The following is a 17202-nucleotide window of genomic DNA, read 5'->3' on the forward strand; positions in this document are numbered from 1 at the left end:
GCCGCCGCCCGCGGGGCGCGCTGTGGCCGGGGTGCGGCTGCGGCCCCGCGCTCAGAGGGCGCCTCGCCCCTGCCGCCGAATGCACGGCCCTCCGTGAGGTGTCAGAGACACCTGAGCAAAACAACCGAACAAGGTCTTCACCACAAGGAGAGTTTTCTCTCTGAGAGCAGATAAATCTCGCAGGTGGCTGCCTGTGCTTCCTGCATGAAGAGCCCCAAAGGGTTGCCATCCCCTTTTTTCTTTCCCTCACACCCTCCTCAGTCAGGATTAGCTGTCAGGCTATTGTGCGCAGAACTGTTGGGAAAAAAACCCCAAAACCCCCAAACCACAGATCAGTTGTCACTGTTCCGAAAGTTATTATCTAAAAGCAGCTCTTGACATTTTCAGCATCAGTACTCAAAAATATTACTATCATGTATGTTTTGGTTAGGTTTTTGTGTGTTCTGTAGTGTTGCCCCAGAGAAAGAAGAACAGCCACACAGCCTGGGCAGCATCTAAAGCAGAGTGGGACGTGGTTCTGATCAAAGCAGGTCCAGGGAGGTGATTCTCCCCTACTATTCTGCTCTCATGAGACCCCAGCTGGAGTGCTGCGTCCAACTCAGGGGGCCTCAACATAAGAAGGATGTGGACCTGTTGGAGTGAGTCCAGAGGAGGGCCATGAAGATGATCAGGGGGCTGGAGCACCTCTCCTATGAAGACAGGCTGAAGAGTTGGGGCTGTTCAGCCTGGAGAAAAGGGGGCTGTAAGGAGACCATACAGCAGCTTTCCAGTTCCTAAAGGGACCTACAAGAAAGCCAGAGAGGAACTTGTTACAAGAGCAGGTAGTGACTGGTCAAGGGGGAATCGCTCTGAACTGAAAGAGGGTAGATTTAGATTAGGTATTAGGAAGAAACTCTTTAATGTGAGGGTGGTGAGTCCTGGGAACAGGCTTCCCAGAAAAGTTGCAGATGACACATCTCCAGAAGTGTTCAAGGCCAGGTTTGATAAGGCTTTGAGCAATCTGGTCTAGTAGAAGGTGCCCCGGCCCTTGGCAGGGGGAGTTGGAACTATCTTTCAGGTTCCTTCTAACCAAAGCCATCCTATGATTCCATGGAAGAATGACTTAAAGTGGTATGATGACTCAACAACTATTCAGCAGTAACATATGAGTTTCTCTTGATAGCCACTCTACAAAGAGCTGGAACCAGAACCACACCAGTCATTCTTAAGGCTTTATTTAGTAAAAAAAAAAAAAAATCCATAAAATTTTGAGACTCTTTGAGGGGCTGTGTGTAGCAGAGGACTGTTGAGAAACTGAATCCAACCATGCCCATGTTCTTGTATTCTTGCAATGCTTGATTGGTCCCTATAAATATTTCAGCTGAAAGCACTAGAGAGGAAGATCACTGTTGACCCTAAGCACTTGAGGTGGCACAAGGACAAATGAGTGTTCAGAGATGGGTGATATATCTGAAACACAGTGCTGCCATGATTGTAAGTGTAGTAGTATCAAAGGGTTGATCCTGAAGCCAGTGGGGCATGAGAGGCCATGTTAGGGTACAGGATGGAATCCCAGCAGCCCCAGTAACTCCTAAAATTAGAGCTTCCCTTGTGCAGTGAAGTTTCTCAGCTCATAATGTCAGTTGAAGCGCAGGAGGTTTGATTTTAGGGAGAAGTAGACAGAGATCTCTCATTTTCAACCATCTGTACAAAAGTTTTAATGGCATGAAGCACTGGTGTTTCTCTGATGGCTTTTTCACTCTCTCTAAGTTTCAAGTGGTATTTCCCACTATCTGTACAGACCGGCCTTGACACCTGTTTTTTTAAGAAAAATATTCTTACTCAGGGGACAGGCAATTCTAGAGCATCCTTTTAGTAGTGCTACAGAAGGTTTTTATGGTAGAATCCTTTACATTTCAAACAAGGAGAAGCTGATGCAGTCCCTGCCTGCCACAGGACTACACCCATCAGTTAACAATTTCCTTTCCAAGAATTCCCTTCTGGGTTCATACAAGAAGAGGTTTGGTCTGTCAGCAAAACCCTCTGGATCATTTGTAGAAAACGAGACAGGCAAGGATGCAAAATCCATGAGGAAAACTTGAAGAAAGCAGCTTTAAAAGTAAGGAACCAATTATGTACTGGTGAAAGCCCAAGCATGAAAACATGTTGAGGACATATGGAGGGCTACTTGTTAATCATACACTAACAGGAGGTTCTGTAGCCAAACAATGGGGAAAGAGAAAAAGCAGGACTTGTCTCTCTGAGGATTTTATTCAGAAAGAAGATAGGCTCAGATTTAGTTAATGGTGTCTCTTCATGTGGACTTTCTGACAGAAGGATTTCCATGGAAGAGCCATCCTGTTAGTTTCCTCACTTACCTTTAAAGCTGCACAGCACGGCTAGTCCTCATTATGTTTTCCCTCCCTCATTAACACTAGACAGCAGCACACAAGGTGACATTTAAATTTTTACATTAAAATGCACACTTACAAAATTTTCAGCCTTTTAATTAACACAGAATCACAGAATGGCTAGGGTTGGAAGGGACCTCTGGAGATCATCCAGTCCAACATCCCTGCCAAAGCAGGGTCACCTACAGGAGGTTACACAGGAACGTGTCCAACTGGGTTTTGAATGTCTCCAGAGAGGGATTAATTATCTTCTTTAGTACCATCTTTTGTCTTCCATCCAAACCTCCACACAGGTGACAACCCCTGTTCCACATGTAGACAGATATTTAGCAGTACATTATTTGGCTGGCACAGAAACAAAGTGAATTCAAGAAGTGGGGAGACAGAGCAGTCAGGCAGGTATTTTTAAGATTAGATGAATCGGGTTTTCATGACAAGGTACATGGAAAGGAAAAAAAAATAGACACCAAGCTTTGTGAAATGATAAAAAGATCTCATAAGTTAAGGAGATATTTCTTAATTAATCTTAGTCTGAACCTGAGATGCTGCCCAATAAGAAAAATGGATTTTTTCAGATCAATATTGATCCAAAACAGCGTTTTACCCCTTGCTAGTTCTAATTTAAACATCTATTTTGAAAGACAAAAGAGGATCACTCTTACATAACTGTGCATCCAAGCACAGTCTAGTGGAAAGACCCCTAAACTGTGGTACATGTCATCAGTCATAAACAAGCCATGCCAAAGTGACACATGGCTCAGCAGTGCTGACAGCAGTTCTGTCCACGCAGTCAGCCTAAAGAAAGAGCTACAAATGCCGTCAGTTCAGCTCATTGTGGCACTGTATGGTATGTCAATAAAGAGAATTGCACTTGACATGCTGCTGCCCTACAGAAGATGGCACTAAAGATATTTAAATGCTGGGAAAGGGTACTGCTAGCTCCGGAGGCACAGCTTGAAGTGAGATTAAAATCACTGGTTGTTTTCTACATGGATGAATCAAAGGACTTTAGAATTAATTAAATAATAAATATCATGGCGATAAAAAGACTGAAGTTGTAGTTTGATCTCCTATTTTATTATTGTACCAGTTAGTGATTAGTGTTCTGTTCTGTTCGACATTACTGCCAAGCACATCAGAGAACGCAGCGTAAGAACTGGTGTCGGGAAGTATTATTATTCCTAATTTTTAGGACAACACTGAGAGTTCTAGTTTTTAGGAATGAAGGCACAGGAAGACTAAATATTTCGTCCTAGATTATATGGTTCTGAGAATAGCACTGGGACTCTAGGCTGGTGTTTCACCCACCAGAACCAACTTCCTCTGGTCCTTTCTGGTTCTTTTCTTTGGAAATGTGGGAAGTCTTCTAATACAAGAACAAAGGAAAAGTCTGATTGTTCTGGGATACGTAACAGTGAGATGCTTTCCAGTCATCCTCATGAAAACAAAAGCTCCATGTAAGGTGTAGCAAAGGAAGACCTATAACTGCACAAGCCAGGCATCTGTTAGGAGGAAGACTCAAAAAGAGAGACACAGGACATGCAGAATCCTAAGAGGAATTATGCCTGCTATCCTTCTGTCATGGTGTTATGCTATTTTTTTTCTGACACTGCAGACAGAAATATGAAATAAAAATATTGGTGTTTGAAACACATTGATTGCTGCCACAAGTCTGGCAGAAATTTGAGCTGAAGAAAACAAATTTAAAATGCAGAGTTCAAATAGTTCACTGTTACAGCGGGGATTACTGTAACATGCATATATCAAACCAGGATGGAGAAGAAGTATATATGGACAGATTCGTGGTAGATGTTTCAGAGATGTTTATTTCTCCAGCCGCATGGCCGGAGCTCTGCCGAGGAACTGCTCAATCACGGGACCCGAGGGTCCTTCTGCCCGCGCAGGGAACACAAACCAACCAATGGGAACGAGGCTGACCAGGGGCAGGGAAACCCCGTGCCTCCCCCCCAGGGGCCCTCTCCCAGGGCTCCATGGCAGGGGGGGAGACCCCAACATCTCACCCGTTTTATTTTAATAAAAGGAGAATGAAAACAACTGGATAAACATAACAAGAACACTTTCAAGACAAAACAAGCCACCCTCCTGAGTCTTTAAAGGTCCAATCAGATTCTGTGGAACATCTTAGGGCTGACAGAAGGGAGACAGAACTCTGAGCATGCTTTGTGGGGAAACTGAGGCAGGAGAGGGTTTAACTTCTTCCCTCCCCCTTTTCATCCCCCCCTCGGCATCGGAGAGGAATTGTAGGGAAATGGAATTGTATAGGGAAGCCATGGGGTGAAAAACGGATTAGGAATAAACTGGGGATAGGGTAAACTTAGGAAGGGGTTCATATTGGGTATAGGGTAAAAGGGGAAGTAGGCTGTGGGTAGGGAAGTTGCTGGGATGGATATTGTTTATAATTTTGTGCATAATGGCTGCCTTTGACTGGAATACCTCCAGGCCCAGTAACATTTGCTGCTTGTAAACCCTTCTTTCCTTGTACTATATCAAATTGTACAACTTCCCCATCTCCTACACTTTGCAGGTAATTTTTAGGGTTATTCCTTTTAATGGCAGTTCTATGGATGAATAAATCTTCACCTATATCATCTCGTGTTATAAATCCATAGTTGTTTTTTACATTGTACCATTTCACAGTTCCTGTGACTTTCATGGCTACCACTCCTCCTATCACGTGCTTGCGTGTTCGTTGTGGGTGCTGGTCCCGCGTGGCCACCGCCTCGCCGGCTCCGACGTGTCGGCCGGGCCCCCGCGTTGCGGCTGCTCCTCGCTCTCCGAGCGGCGCTGCTCCGGCGCGTCTGGGCTCTGCACGGCCCCGCGTTGCCATCGCCGCTGGCTCCGTGCCCTGTGAGCGGTTCTGCTCCGCAAACTCCACGCTGCTTTGAGAGCGGCCCCGTTTTGGCTCGGCGCTGCGCGGCTTCTCATGTCGCTGTGGAAACCGCCGCTTCTCCCTCCGCAGGGCTCTCCGAGCCGTGTGCTCAGAGCGGCCTGCCACGCCAATGCCCGGTTCCTGGCTGCTCGTGGCCCACGGCACCCGCGGCGCTTGCGGCATCGCTCCCTCACTCATGGTTGCATGGCCGGGGACCCCGAGACAGGGATGGGGTCCGCGATAAGGCGCGCGCTCCCGAGGGGGCCGGGCGCATCCAGCGCAGGCACCTCTGCTGGCACGGCTGCAGTCATGTGCTCCCGGGATGGCGGCCGCGCGGTCTCGGCCACAGGATAAGTATGATCCTCTGCTTTAGGGGTAGTGGGACCATACAAATGCTCCTCAAGAGCTTCCCTGATTATAAGGTATGCACAGAAAGCTTCTCTTTGATCCCTTACTTATCCCATATCTCGTCCCAGAAACACCCCTCACAGGATACAGGAGGTTCGATATCAAAAAGTAAGTCTCAAGAAATATAGGAGAACCTTTTGAAAAGCCAGATGAAAAAATGTTCTAGATCTCCCGGTTGCATTACTTTTTTGTTTTGGTCTTCAAGGATTCCTTTTACTTCTAGATACATTTTTTTTCTGTGGCTCAGAGAGCCCCATTTCCCACGATTCTTCCATAGTCCAGAGAGAATATCCAAACCAAGATGAGAAGAGAGAGGTCTAGAGTGGTTATTTTACTCACAAATTTTCTCAGGGATCGGTGTCGGCCCACATTCTACACCAGTTGTTGCAGCGGGGATTACTGTAACATGCATATATCAAACCAGGAGTCCCGTGGAGAAGAAGTATATATGGACAGATGCGTGGTAGATGTTTCAGAGATGTTTGTTTCTCCAGCCACATGGCCGGGGCTGTACTCAGGAGCTCCACAGTCACGGGACCCGAGGGTCCTTGCCCGCGCAGGGAAACACAAACCAACCAATGGGGAATGAGGCTGACCAGGGGCAGGGAAACCCCGTGTCTCCTGCCCAGGGCCCCTCTCCCAGGGCTCCATGGCAGGGGAGGAGACCCCGACAGTTCACTGCTGAGTTAGTGAGCTAAATCTACTCATACAGAAGTTGAGGAAAGATTGTGTTGGAGCAAGGAAGAAGATGGCCAGTAGCTGAGCAGCTGGGCCAGGAGAGGTGAATAGAGAGCACAGAAGGGTACAGCAGCAAAGGCAGAACAGGCATTTAAGATTTTTGCCTTTCTAGTAGCAGTCACTCAGGAAAACACAGCCAGAGGCTGTGGTTTGAAACTGCAGCATGTGTAGCAGCAAATAACTTCATGCTGCTATTCCCTCCACCCCTTCCGCTCACTCCCTGCTGCTTTTCTTGCCCAACACCATGGCCTACTGCCCCGCAGTCTTGTCAGTGTGGAAGTTCATATGGCCTCCCTGTAAGGCAGGTCAAGGAATTAATCCATCTGAAAAACAATCCAGCAAAGCAAAACATCTGTTTCTTCATCAGCTAAAACAGTGGGCCAGTCCAGTGCTGAGCACAGCTGTGCAAACAACTGAGCTGGCACAGTGCAGGTCCTGGAGTGCAGGCACCGTGTTGAGTGGGAGAGAGATACAGACAGGATAAGAATGAGCAGGAAGGAATGACATCAGTATTAATGCCCTAAACTAGTATTGCCAGTGGGCAATTGATTGTGCCAAACCACAACCAAGGCTTCTAAACAAGGATGTTGTTTTTCATTGTGTTCAGGATAAGAGCAAATATGGTACGTTTTACCAGGAATATACCTGGGTGTCATGTATGATGAATTTGTAAAGGTATCAAATAATTACTGCCTTCCACAGAAAGGAACAGCAATAGGCATCTTGCTTTGAAATAGAAATTAGAAATTTCTCTACAAAATTCAAACTGCTGCACGAGGTCTTTGGAATTGAAGAAATCAGTAGCAAGAAATGGCATGTCATTGGTGGGAAATAATCTCATGGCTGCAGACCAGGCTTCAGTGAACGTCACCAATGTTTGCACATATAGTGAAATGGGCAGCAAAACTGAACAGCGTTCTGGGTTTCCATCTTCCTCCTGTTGGGATGGATGCCTGTTTTGTGATACACACAACCAAGGCATAAGGAGCTTTTTACTAACTGTGCTGAGGAGAAAAAAAAAAAATTCCATCACCAATTTCACGTATATAAATTGGAATTTTATTTACTCACAATGCCACCTCATATACTTAGTTAGGTGGAATATACTGCAGCACACAAATGTCTTATTACAATTGCTAAAATTTTGCACAAAGGGATCACATTGACAGAGATCGTGCTGGACAAACCCTGCACTGGCAAATAGACTTTTGGGTGCTAACAAGACTGAAAACTTAATTTCAAACATCCTGGTTTTGACAAACCTTTAATGGGTACCACTATGATGTTTTTTCAGTCAATCATGTTATTGTCTCATGTTCCATCGATGATCTTCCACAAACTCCAGCTCTTCTTTACAAAACTGTTCTTTGCTTCAGAACAGGTCTCCATATGACAGTTTGCAAATGCTTAATGTTTCACAATAGAAGCACTTAGACCTTCCTACCTTCTGAAACTGCTATTGTTAAACCATTTCTCTTGGTGATAAAGATCTTATTGAATCCTAAGCTTATCTTCCCATGTACCTGCAGCTCCTCCCAGCTGCATATCGTTTATCCCATTTGGTGGATCCTGATGCTCTGACAATGAGTCCTTAATAACTATTTTACTGCAATACACAAAAGCTTCTATCATGGCATAGGCAGAAATTATGCCTGACAAATCCATGTTGCAATGTCTCATTCAGTCTTCTATCAGATAATAATGAGGGACTGATGTAGTCAGTTTGCTGCTTGCTCTGTGTCTGTGTGCATGTATGCAGGCAAGGGAATAGACTGGTTTTGTTTATCTGTGCTGGGCAGATTGTGGAAGCTGTTTAAACTGTATATTAAACACTCAGTCCTTGGAAAGGATGCAATACCTCGGGCAGGGACATGACTAACTGTAAGCAGACATTACACTAATGATGCAACATACAATAGGTTTGAAATCTTTACCACACAATAATTATATTTTTTCTGGCACCTGTTGCAATGATCTTAACAAACAATGCTTGATTAAACAGTTCTGATCCCTGTGAACATGACACAGTTGTCACCTTTATCTTTCAATTGGGAAAACTCAGGAACAATGCGAGTCTGGGTTGATTCTGTGTACCAGGACTGCCATAATACTTTCAAATCAAGTATTGTGACAAAGGAAATGTTGATAGTTGGATACCAAACAGATAACAAGTTTTCCAATCATCACAACAGAAGTGCATCATTCTTCCTGCTAATGTGTGGATCGCTGAGTGGTGTGGGAGTTTTTATGTGTTGTCATAAAGATTGAACCTCCATGGAAGATTATCTGCAGAACACTTTTAAACCAGATTCCATTATCTCGACTTACACAGTTTTAAGCCTGCTACTGTCCTTCCTAGCTGACATGTCTAAATTGCCATAATAGCTGTGACAACAGCATAAGCAAGTAAACCTGCCCAGCACAGCTTGTCCATCGAAAAATGCCAGCTGCTTCAGACCAGTGTGTCTGCACCACACACTGCAGTATTCCTTTTCTGGGGACTGTGCCAGGCTAAGAGCGAAATGCTGGTTCTTAGCAGCACACAGAATATATGCTGCTGTTCAAAACATTCATCTACAACATGCAGTAATTCGTGGCTCAACTCTGCAAGTTCTCTCAGTTCACTGAAAACATACTTCCCTAAACTGTATATCATACTGATACTGTATCACTCCTCTACCACAAAGACTTATGCAAGCATCTGTCTACCTGGTGGTATTCTTGTAGAGAATATTTTTTAGTAAATCGCTAATTCAAATACAATGGATTTGGCTATTCACATACATAGAGCAGATAGATGTGAAATAATCTCTGAGTTAGTGGCAGTGATTAAATTTTTTCCTCAGAAAAAGGGAGAAGTGCAATGATGTGACCAATTCTGACATTTAACTCTGTCGTAGGATGGGTGACCAACCATAGCAAGAGCACAGAATGTTCTCAGAGGTGGAGAGTCTGAGATGTGACTAGTTTCCTCATCTGGGCCTTCCAAATTAAAGATCAATGCATTTCCAAATCTAGGTTATAAAGACTTTCTTTTGGTGGCTAGGAAACTTTATTTAGAAAATAGCCAGGTCAAAGCCAGCTTTACAGAAGAGAAATATACTCTGTAAGAGAAAACAGCAGTGACAAGCTAGGTTGGTCAGATGGGGACAAAAGTGTAGGTACCTTCTGAACTGTCTTGAAAGTCATTACCATTAGTCTTAGCTCATTAAGCTTCAAATAGTTACCATTACTCTTGCCACTGCCTCCAAACAGGTTCAAATGACTGTGTAGATAATAAGATGTTGAAAAATGAACCTGTAATTAGCTGTCAGGGTAGTGGCTGTCCTGAACATCAGAACAGGTGACCAAAAATACAGTGCAAATCTTCGTGATTTTTTTGCATGGTAAAACCCATTAGCCTAATTTTCAGGTGAGGAAATTATAATTAGGGAAAAAAACAGATTAATTTTCACCAAGTTTAGTTTCTATCAAAGTGATCTTAGCTGTTGCTTACTGCTGCAGTACACCTTTTACAAAATAAAGCAGCTTTTAACAGTTGCTATTTTGAATTGAACCTCCATAGTACAGGAATGCTCTTCTATGTATCAACCATATAATTTCTTTGATATTTGTCCTATCAGATACAACTTAGTACATTGGCTCATAATACCTGTAAACAACCAAAGGATATTTTTATTTTTATCTAAGAAAACCTTTAATAAAGGTACTTCTATATCCAGAAGTCATAAATACAGAAGATTTATACTTCCGATTTTTCTTTTCTCCCAAGGTAGTTAGGATTTTTTCTGTGTCTGGGTCCATGACTTACTAATGAAGCCTGCTTCCCTTCACCTCCTTCCTCTTCTGACAAACATTTGTCATTTTGGTTTCAAGGTTTTAGATGGAAGTTTAACCTGATTGAGTCAATGGTGGTTTTTCCTGGCAATTTCAGTCAAGGAATAATTTCAGACAGTCCCATTCTTACACTTCCCAGTTCTGATACCACATTATTAGACACTTTACATCCTGGCTACACTAGACACTGAACAATGAGGAATCAGCCTCTTTTACAGTCATGACCTCAGATTTGCTGCTTAAGTTTTCAACATGCTTTGCAATCTTTATTCTGAGGAAAGCCTAGGAACCAAGTACCAGAAATGCAGACACTACTAGTGCATTTCAGGAAAGAACACACACAATTTCAACACAGCAATATATTTTAATCCGTATGAAATCAATCAGTAGAAGGTCAGCTAAGCAGTGTAGCACATGTAGAAATAGGTGCAATTCCCATGTTGCTACAAAGTATCTGATTTTTTTTTCGCATGCAAAGCAGCTATTCAGTCAAATTAAATATACACAGAAAACAAATCTCAGAGCTATTATTGCTTGATGTTGCAGTCCTGGACCAAAGCCCTCGCTAGGCTACATCCAAAAACTTTCCCCAGTTCTATCTTTTTTGCCTGTCTGATAATCTGGTTGTCAAACTGCTAGTTGAAGATAACTTCATAGTGTGCGTGTTAACAGTTTTGGTGTCTCATTCCAAGTTCCAGCTAAATTCAGAGGTAGGTGGGGAAAACAAACTCTTTCCCTATGGAGCCCGTATCACTGGCCTTTTCCAGCTGCAAGGCTGTCTTAAGTAGCGTATTTGATTTCAAGTAGAGCACATATGTGACCTTCCACTAGGAGCCCAGGAAACCTCAGGATAACAGGCAGTGTAACCAATTGAAACAACAACCTGCAGCAGAAGGCTAAAATCCTTACCCTACCCTTGGCTGTTAAGGATAGTATTGGTGCAGACATTTTCCATTATAGTAAACAGATTTTCATTAGACACATTAGGTAACACACAGCACATACAAGTAATACAGAAAACAGACACAAGAGTGCTTTAATTATAATTTCAGAAAAAAAAAAATAAAATTCTTGTTACAAAAGAAATGTAATACTAGAGCACTGGGACTAGTTTGTTCTCTTTGTACTTGTACATGAAACAATGCAGGAACTGTGTTAAGCACAAACCTGATATGTGCCAAACTGTGTTCTTTGGAGTTGAATCGAGGTTGTTTTCACAGCCTACGTTTCCAGTCCAGCTCATTATGAATGACGGTCTATCTTTTTGTTCATGGTTCTGAGGATGGTGTTGTTTTTATGGTTTTCTTGCTTCCCTCTTAGATGACAGATTTCCATCTGCAGTCAAGTTGTAACACTGGATGTAGCTCACAAGCAATGGAAGCCTGTTTATGTTCCACTTTCAGTGCACAGTGAAGGGTCATGGGTCTTAATTCATGCAGCTTTGTTTATTCCAACAGTGACAAAATTAAATATACAGTAAAAGATGAATACAAATTGAGAAGCTGAGAAGCTGGGGAAAAGCCGCTTATTAAAGCTAAGGAGGAGAAACAGCTTTCTAGAAGTGAGTTCAATGGGAGCACAGCAATGTGAACTTTGTGGGTCCCTTTGCTATTTTAGCTCTGCAAGCTGTGCGTAATTCCTGCTAGACCAACTCTAAGAAAAGGAATGGTGATTTAATCTCACAATGTGGAATGTCGGAAAGACCGGGAGTGGTTTGCTCAACTCATTTGAAAGGTACCTTAGATAGGGAGAAGGTTTTATGAAGAAAAGCTGTGCAGGCTAGGCAGAATAAAAGGAACAATGGAAGGAGCACTGGATATTACGCTGTAAGTTGAAGCACTTCTTTTGGATAACCAACAGAACAAAAAAAGGCGCTTTTTTCTTGGTTTTTACTGAAAAAAGGAAGTTTTAAAAGTGTACAGAAGAGTGAGGCACAGTTAGGTGGTAAAAAGTCTCTTCATCAGATAAAGTCTGCTGTACTGAGATTCTTAACAAAGTATTGGGGGAGAACAAGAGAAGGAGGAAGACAATTGCACTGCCTCCACCTTCCCAGAGGTGACATTCCTTTTTTTCATCTGATCAAGAGAATGAAAAATGAACTTCATTCCTCCCACTGCTGCAGTCTCTGTGACTATGGAGAGGCAGCATTGACCTAATGGCATTCACAGGCAATTGAAACTGGCCACCCCCAACCCTTAAGGAAATGCTTCTCAGTGCAGGCAAGAAGATGAGAAACAAAAAAAGATGCTGGTGCCCAGCAAAGCTGATAGCATGCATTGCCAGAATATCTGTGTTCCTACACCATCTCCTTGCTCTCCAGATTACTTAGAGAGGACACCTACTACAAACACAATCACCTCCCTGTCTTCTTCCTTTCAAAAGCTGTAATATGCCCCAAAAATCCTTTACCCCACTTTTAAACCAAAAACTTTTGTTACTGGCTTGCATCTGAGCCAACAGTGTGTTTGTGATTCCTGGATCTCCTTTGGGCACTAGAGCCTTCTCTGGTCCTTTCCACTCCCACTTTTTGAAGTGACAACAGGATCCCAGCAGTAGGCATACTTGAAGAAGCTAGTGCCAGAAGGCTGCTCTCTGTAATTGTGGATGCAGGAATATTGAATTAGCTTATGATCTTTAAAACCTGCCTCTGCATCAGCTTACCAGAGAGGCTATCATTTTTAAAACACAAATGAACATTCATATTTTTATCCTTTTCCTTGAGTGTGAAAATATTGTTTATTGTTTTCTTACACCTAAGAAAGTTTAAGGGAAATGGGGAGCCAGTAAATCCTGAAACTGGGGAATTATTTCAAAACTGTTGTTCTCCTGGATTCTTTCATGCAAATTTTTATCACTAGGTAGCACAACTCAGCCAGATTCAACATCATGCAGATTCCAGATACAGCAAGCATGAAAATAGTAAATGTGGTTTTCTCAGTGGGCCGAGAAACAAAACAATCCACAGTGTTGGGGCAGGGCCAAGCATCGCACTTCACCAGGCGAGGCATCTGGTAGCCATCGTACATGTAGTAGAAAACGTACATGAAGACGGCTTCAAAGACGATCCTGAAGAAGATGCTGCTAGTGTATGTCCACCACAAGGGGCCCCGAATGTGAATCTTTTCATTTTTTAGCTCTTCAATATCAACTTTCTCACCATTTCTGAACCGCCTTTTCTTCTCATGCCTGGTGTAAGCCACATGCATGGCCACAAGCAGCGCAGGTGTGGAGACAAAAATCAGCTGCAAGGCCCAGAGTCTGATGTGAGAGATGGGGAAAAAGTGATCATAGCAAACATTTCTGCAGCCAGGCTGAAGTGTGTTGCAGACAAAATCTTGCTGTTCATCTCCCCAGACTCTTTCTGCAGCCACAACCAGGATCATGATACGGAAGATGAAGAGGACTGTGAGCCAGATCTTCCCGATACTCGTGGAGTGCTTATTTACACCTCCCAAAACAGCCTGCAGAGTTCCCCAGTCCATCTTCTTTTCTGTGTCCTTCTACCTGCAGGATGACACAATACACAGAATGGTCACTTTTTAAATTGTGAAAAATCAGATCTAGACCTCTGAAAAAGAGAACTGCCTCTAGTATTTTTTTACAGAATTTCTTTACCAACACCACAGCCCTAGAAGGCTGAGCTGCTTTGTCTCGGAGGTAAGTACTACTTGGCCTTCTTCAGCAGAAGTCCTCGCTCCACCCAGACACCTCCAGCAGGCCTCCAAGGCTTTCTGTTGCAGCTCAGACAAGGCCCTTAATCTCAAAAGTACAACGTTTGAATTTGCAAACACTGGTGAGAAGCCTCAAGCCAGCTCTGTCAGGGTCGCATGCTTGTATAGCACAAACCAGCAGGCAAAGGCGGATAGAGCAGAGCCTGCCCTTCCACATTTATTGCTAGGTCATCCAAAAAAGGAGGCAAGCAGAGTCACAGAGTTGAGAAGAAAAAGCCCTCAGCTCTAAAGAGTTTATGTTGATTTTCTAGATGCCATTGCACTCCAGCAGAATACAGATAGTCAAACTTCAGAGAAGCTTCATTTCAGCTTTCCTTTCAGTTTTCCTTTTAGTTTTAAAAACTAAAATCCACACTCTTTCCCCTTTTGAAAGCAAGTTTTACTGAAGTTCAGACTTCAGTCTCAAGGCTCAGCTTTCACTGATTGCAGCCATTTGGAAACTATCACTGAAGTGGACAAAACACGTTGAAACCCAAGCTAGGAACCTGCATAGCTGGTTCATCATCTCTCAAGGCTAGACTGAACTGTGCTGTGTGGGAAAGCCACACAAGGCCATGGATAAGAGCTCCATCTCCTCTTGGCACTGGCTGTGTGCTGTGGACAGAGGTGGTACCTTGCAACGCAACACTGGCCAAAGCTTACAAAAACCTCTCATTCTCACACAGCAGAAAGAGAAAAGAACTTTTTACCCTCATGTAGCTACATTGCAACCAAAGGACAAACGTGCCCCAGCGCATACCCGTGGTACAAGGGCCTAGCTTGTACGGACAAGCCTGGAGGCAAGAGGGAGAGGTCAGATTTACTGTGATGCGGAAAGGTGAAATTGGGTAAGGCAAAAAAAAACAACTTTGAGAAGATGGCTGGAATTCCTGAGACTTCTCATGCTTTGTCTCTGCTGAAATTGGCATCATTTTATGCAACGTTTTACACTGATCTAACCTGCAGGCTATGATCAGATACCTGCATCGTTCTGGTAAGAATTTCCTCATGTCTGTTGCATAGTCATTAAAATATAGTCAATGAAACCTTCACAAGAGGCTAATCAGAATTGAAGGAAAGTACTGGAAGTGCATATCGCTGAACCGAACAGGTTCCAAATGCCGTCTCACACTGCAGTTTTGAATCAGTGCTGAAAATTTGGGGGGGGAAAACTTTTCTCCCTGCTCATCTGCCACGACAGAAACACTGCAATTGGCCGTAGGGAGCCTGTCTACCCGGACACCCAACTTGCCAACCAAGACTCCGTTACTGAAAACCACTCCAAATCTCCACTCTGGGGTTAGTAGCTGTATCCCAGCCTCTCCCTCCCTCCACGCCGACCTCTGTCCCGCCGAGTTCCCGCGCGGTTGCGAGCCTTCAGCGGTGGCAAGCAGCAGGATTGCCGTCCGCTCCTGTCAGCGGGCACAGCTGGCAAGCACCGGCTTTGGCTCGGAGGTCCGACGGCTCCTCCCGGGACGGGCTGTGCGGTCCGAACGTCCCGGCCGGCCGCAGTCACAGCCCCTGGCCCGCTACCCCGCCGGTCCCGGGGCTGGGGGCTGACAGCGCCCGCCCAAGCACGGCTTGCCGGGGGTCGGGGCCGCGGCGTGCCTGCCCCAGCCCCGCAGTGCTCCTCTCCGAGCGCAGCCCCGCCGGGACCGCCCCGACCCGAGCCCCACTCGGGCACTCTACACGGATCGCCACCCACTCGGAGGGGCGCACAATCCCGATCCCACTGGTGCGGCACGCGGGAGCCGCTCCGGACCTTCACCTGGCACGGCCGGGCAGGACACGAGGAAGCCGCTCTGGACCTTCAGTGGCACACCTGGGCAGGACACGCGAGAGCTGCTCCGGACCCTCTCCTGGCGCGGGCAGGACACGCGGAAAGCGACAGGCGCCGCACTGCTCCGCTCCCAGGTCCGCCGGTACCTGCGGAGCGGGCACCCCCAGCCTTGCCGCTCCAGAGCTTTAAGGTTCCTCCCCGTTCACCTGCCGCCGCTTTTAACCCGCCCCTCGCCCGCCCCCGCCCGCGCCCCGCTCCTCCGGCCGCCCGTGGAGGCGGCGGTGAGAACCCGGGGCGGGGCGGGGCCGGGGGGCTGAGCCGGGGCCGCCGGCTCTGGGCTCTGCCGTGCCCGCGGGGCGGGAGCGGCTGCGGGCGGAGCGGGGCTGGGGACGGTGCCCTCCGGCGGAGCGCCCTCGGGTTCGCCCGGGACGTCCATGAACAGAGGGCGCGCATCGGGCGGAGCGGACCCGGTACCCTGCAAATACCGCCCTGCACCGGGATTGATTGCCAAGTGTTGGCAGAAGACATGTCCCGGAGGGAAATCCAGTCCCGCGGGACACTCCGAAACTGCCCCAGAGCCGTGGCAGCTGGAAGAAATCGTCACCGTGAGAAAGTTCGGGCAATGGTCAGATAAAACGTAGCTCCCATAGATTTTCTCTATGGTGAGGTAGAGCTAGAGAACGAAACCTCAGAGACCTTCTTAGAAGGCCTGAGTTTGGAAGACAAGGAATAGGTAAACTAGCTAAGGAATTGATAATGAAAAATGGATCTTGGTAGCCAGATGTATGGATGACAAGGCCCTCAGGCAGCTAAGGGCAGGATAGAAGTAAGATGGTTGTTTTTCTTTTGAAAAGGAAATCCTCACTAGGGTGCACAGCCTTGATTCCACTGCTACTGCGCAAAGGGAGTGGGGGTTAAAGTTGTTTTTGTGGGAAAAAGTAATCTAGCAGGAAGTAAAGAGTGACTCAAATGCGAATTACTTGCCGTGTGAAGATCTGTCACTAGGTGTTATTTGTCTGGCGATTGAGCTCTGTTGTTCACAGTAAAAAAACAAAACAAAACAAAAGTTTCTTGTTATTATAGTACCCTTTAAGCCCCATCTTTAAGGAAAGCTTTTGTGGACAAAGTCCAAGCCAGCCAGGCATGAATTACTTGCATCAGCACCACAAGCCCTTACCTTGGGCTTCGCTTGTAAAGTATACCTAGTGTTGCTCTCAGGCTCGGGTTTGCCTCACACAGTCTGCACTTCACCCAAAGCATCCAACCAAGAATGAGTTCTATTAAATGATGCTTGATTGCAACTTAGTAAAGAGTCTTGGCTTTTCAAAACACTGACAAAAAATCCTACCAGGAATGAATGCTGTGTTAAAAAGGATGTGTAGGAAAAATAATAAAAATTTGTCTGAGTAGGTAAAGTACTGCTGAAAATGCTGTGTTTGTTACTGTATA

The 17202-nt window shown here is 45.3% G+C and overlaps 1 protein-coding gene across 3 annotated transcripts; it reads right to left on the reverse strand.

The window, feature by feature from the left end:
* Window positions 1–11274: 11274 nt before the first annotated feature.
* Window positions 11275–15947, reverse strand: GJB2 (gap junction protein beta 2). 3 transcript variants are annotated; one of them, XM_032099371.1, is made up of 2 exons: window positions 15796–15947; window positions 11275–13767 (listed from the first exon to the last, which is right to left on the reverse strand). In XM_032099371.1, exon 2 carries the CDS (start codon window positions 13743–13745, stop codon window positions 13068–13070), a length of 678 nt encoding a protein of 225 aa, XP_031955262.1. In that variant the 5' UTR covers window positions 13746–13767; window positions 15796–15947; the 3' UTR covers window positions 11275–13067. The 3 variants fall into 3 exon arrangements, with proteins under 3 accessions (XP_031955262.1, XP_031955259.1, XP_031955260.1); XM_032099368.1 differs by having other exon boundaries at window positions 15742–15947; XM_032099369.1 differs by having other exon boundaries at window positions 15736–15947.
* Window positions 15948–17202: the final 1255 nt, after the last annotated feature.

This window comes from Corvus moneduloides, chromosome 2 (assembly GCF_009650955.1).
Source record: "Corvus moneduloides isolate bCorMon1 chromosome 2, bCorMon1.pri, whole genome shotgun sequence".
In the NCBI taxonomy this organism is placed as follows: domain Eukaryota; kingdom Metazoa; phylum Chordata; class Aves; order Passeriformes; family Corvidae; genus Corvus; species Corvus moneduloides.

What these genes read in the sequence shown, in the direction of transcription:
- GJB2 (XM_032099371.1), bottom strand. Translation starts at nt 13,745, where the DNA reads ATGGACTGGGGAACTCTGCAGGCTGTTTTGGGAGGTGTAAATAAGCAC.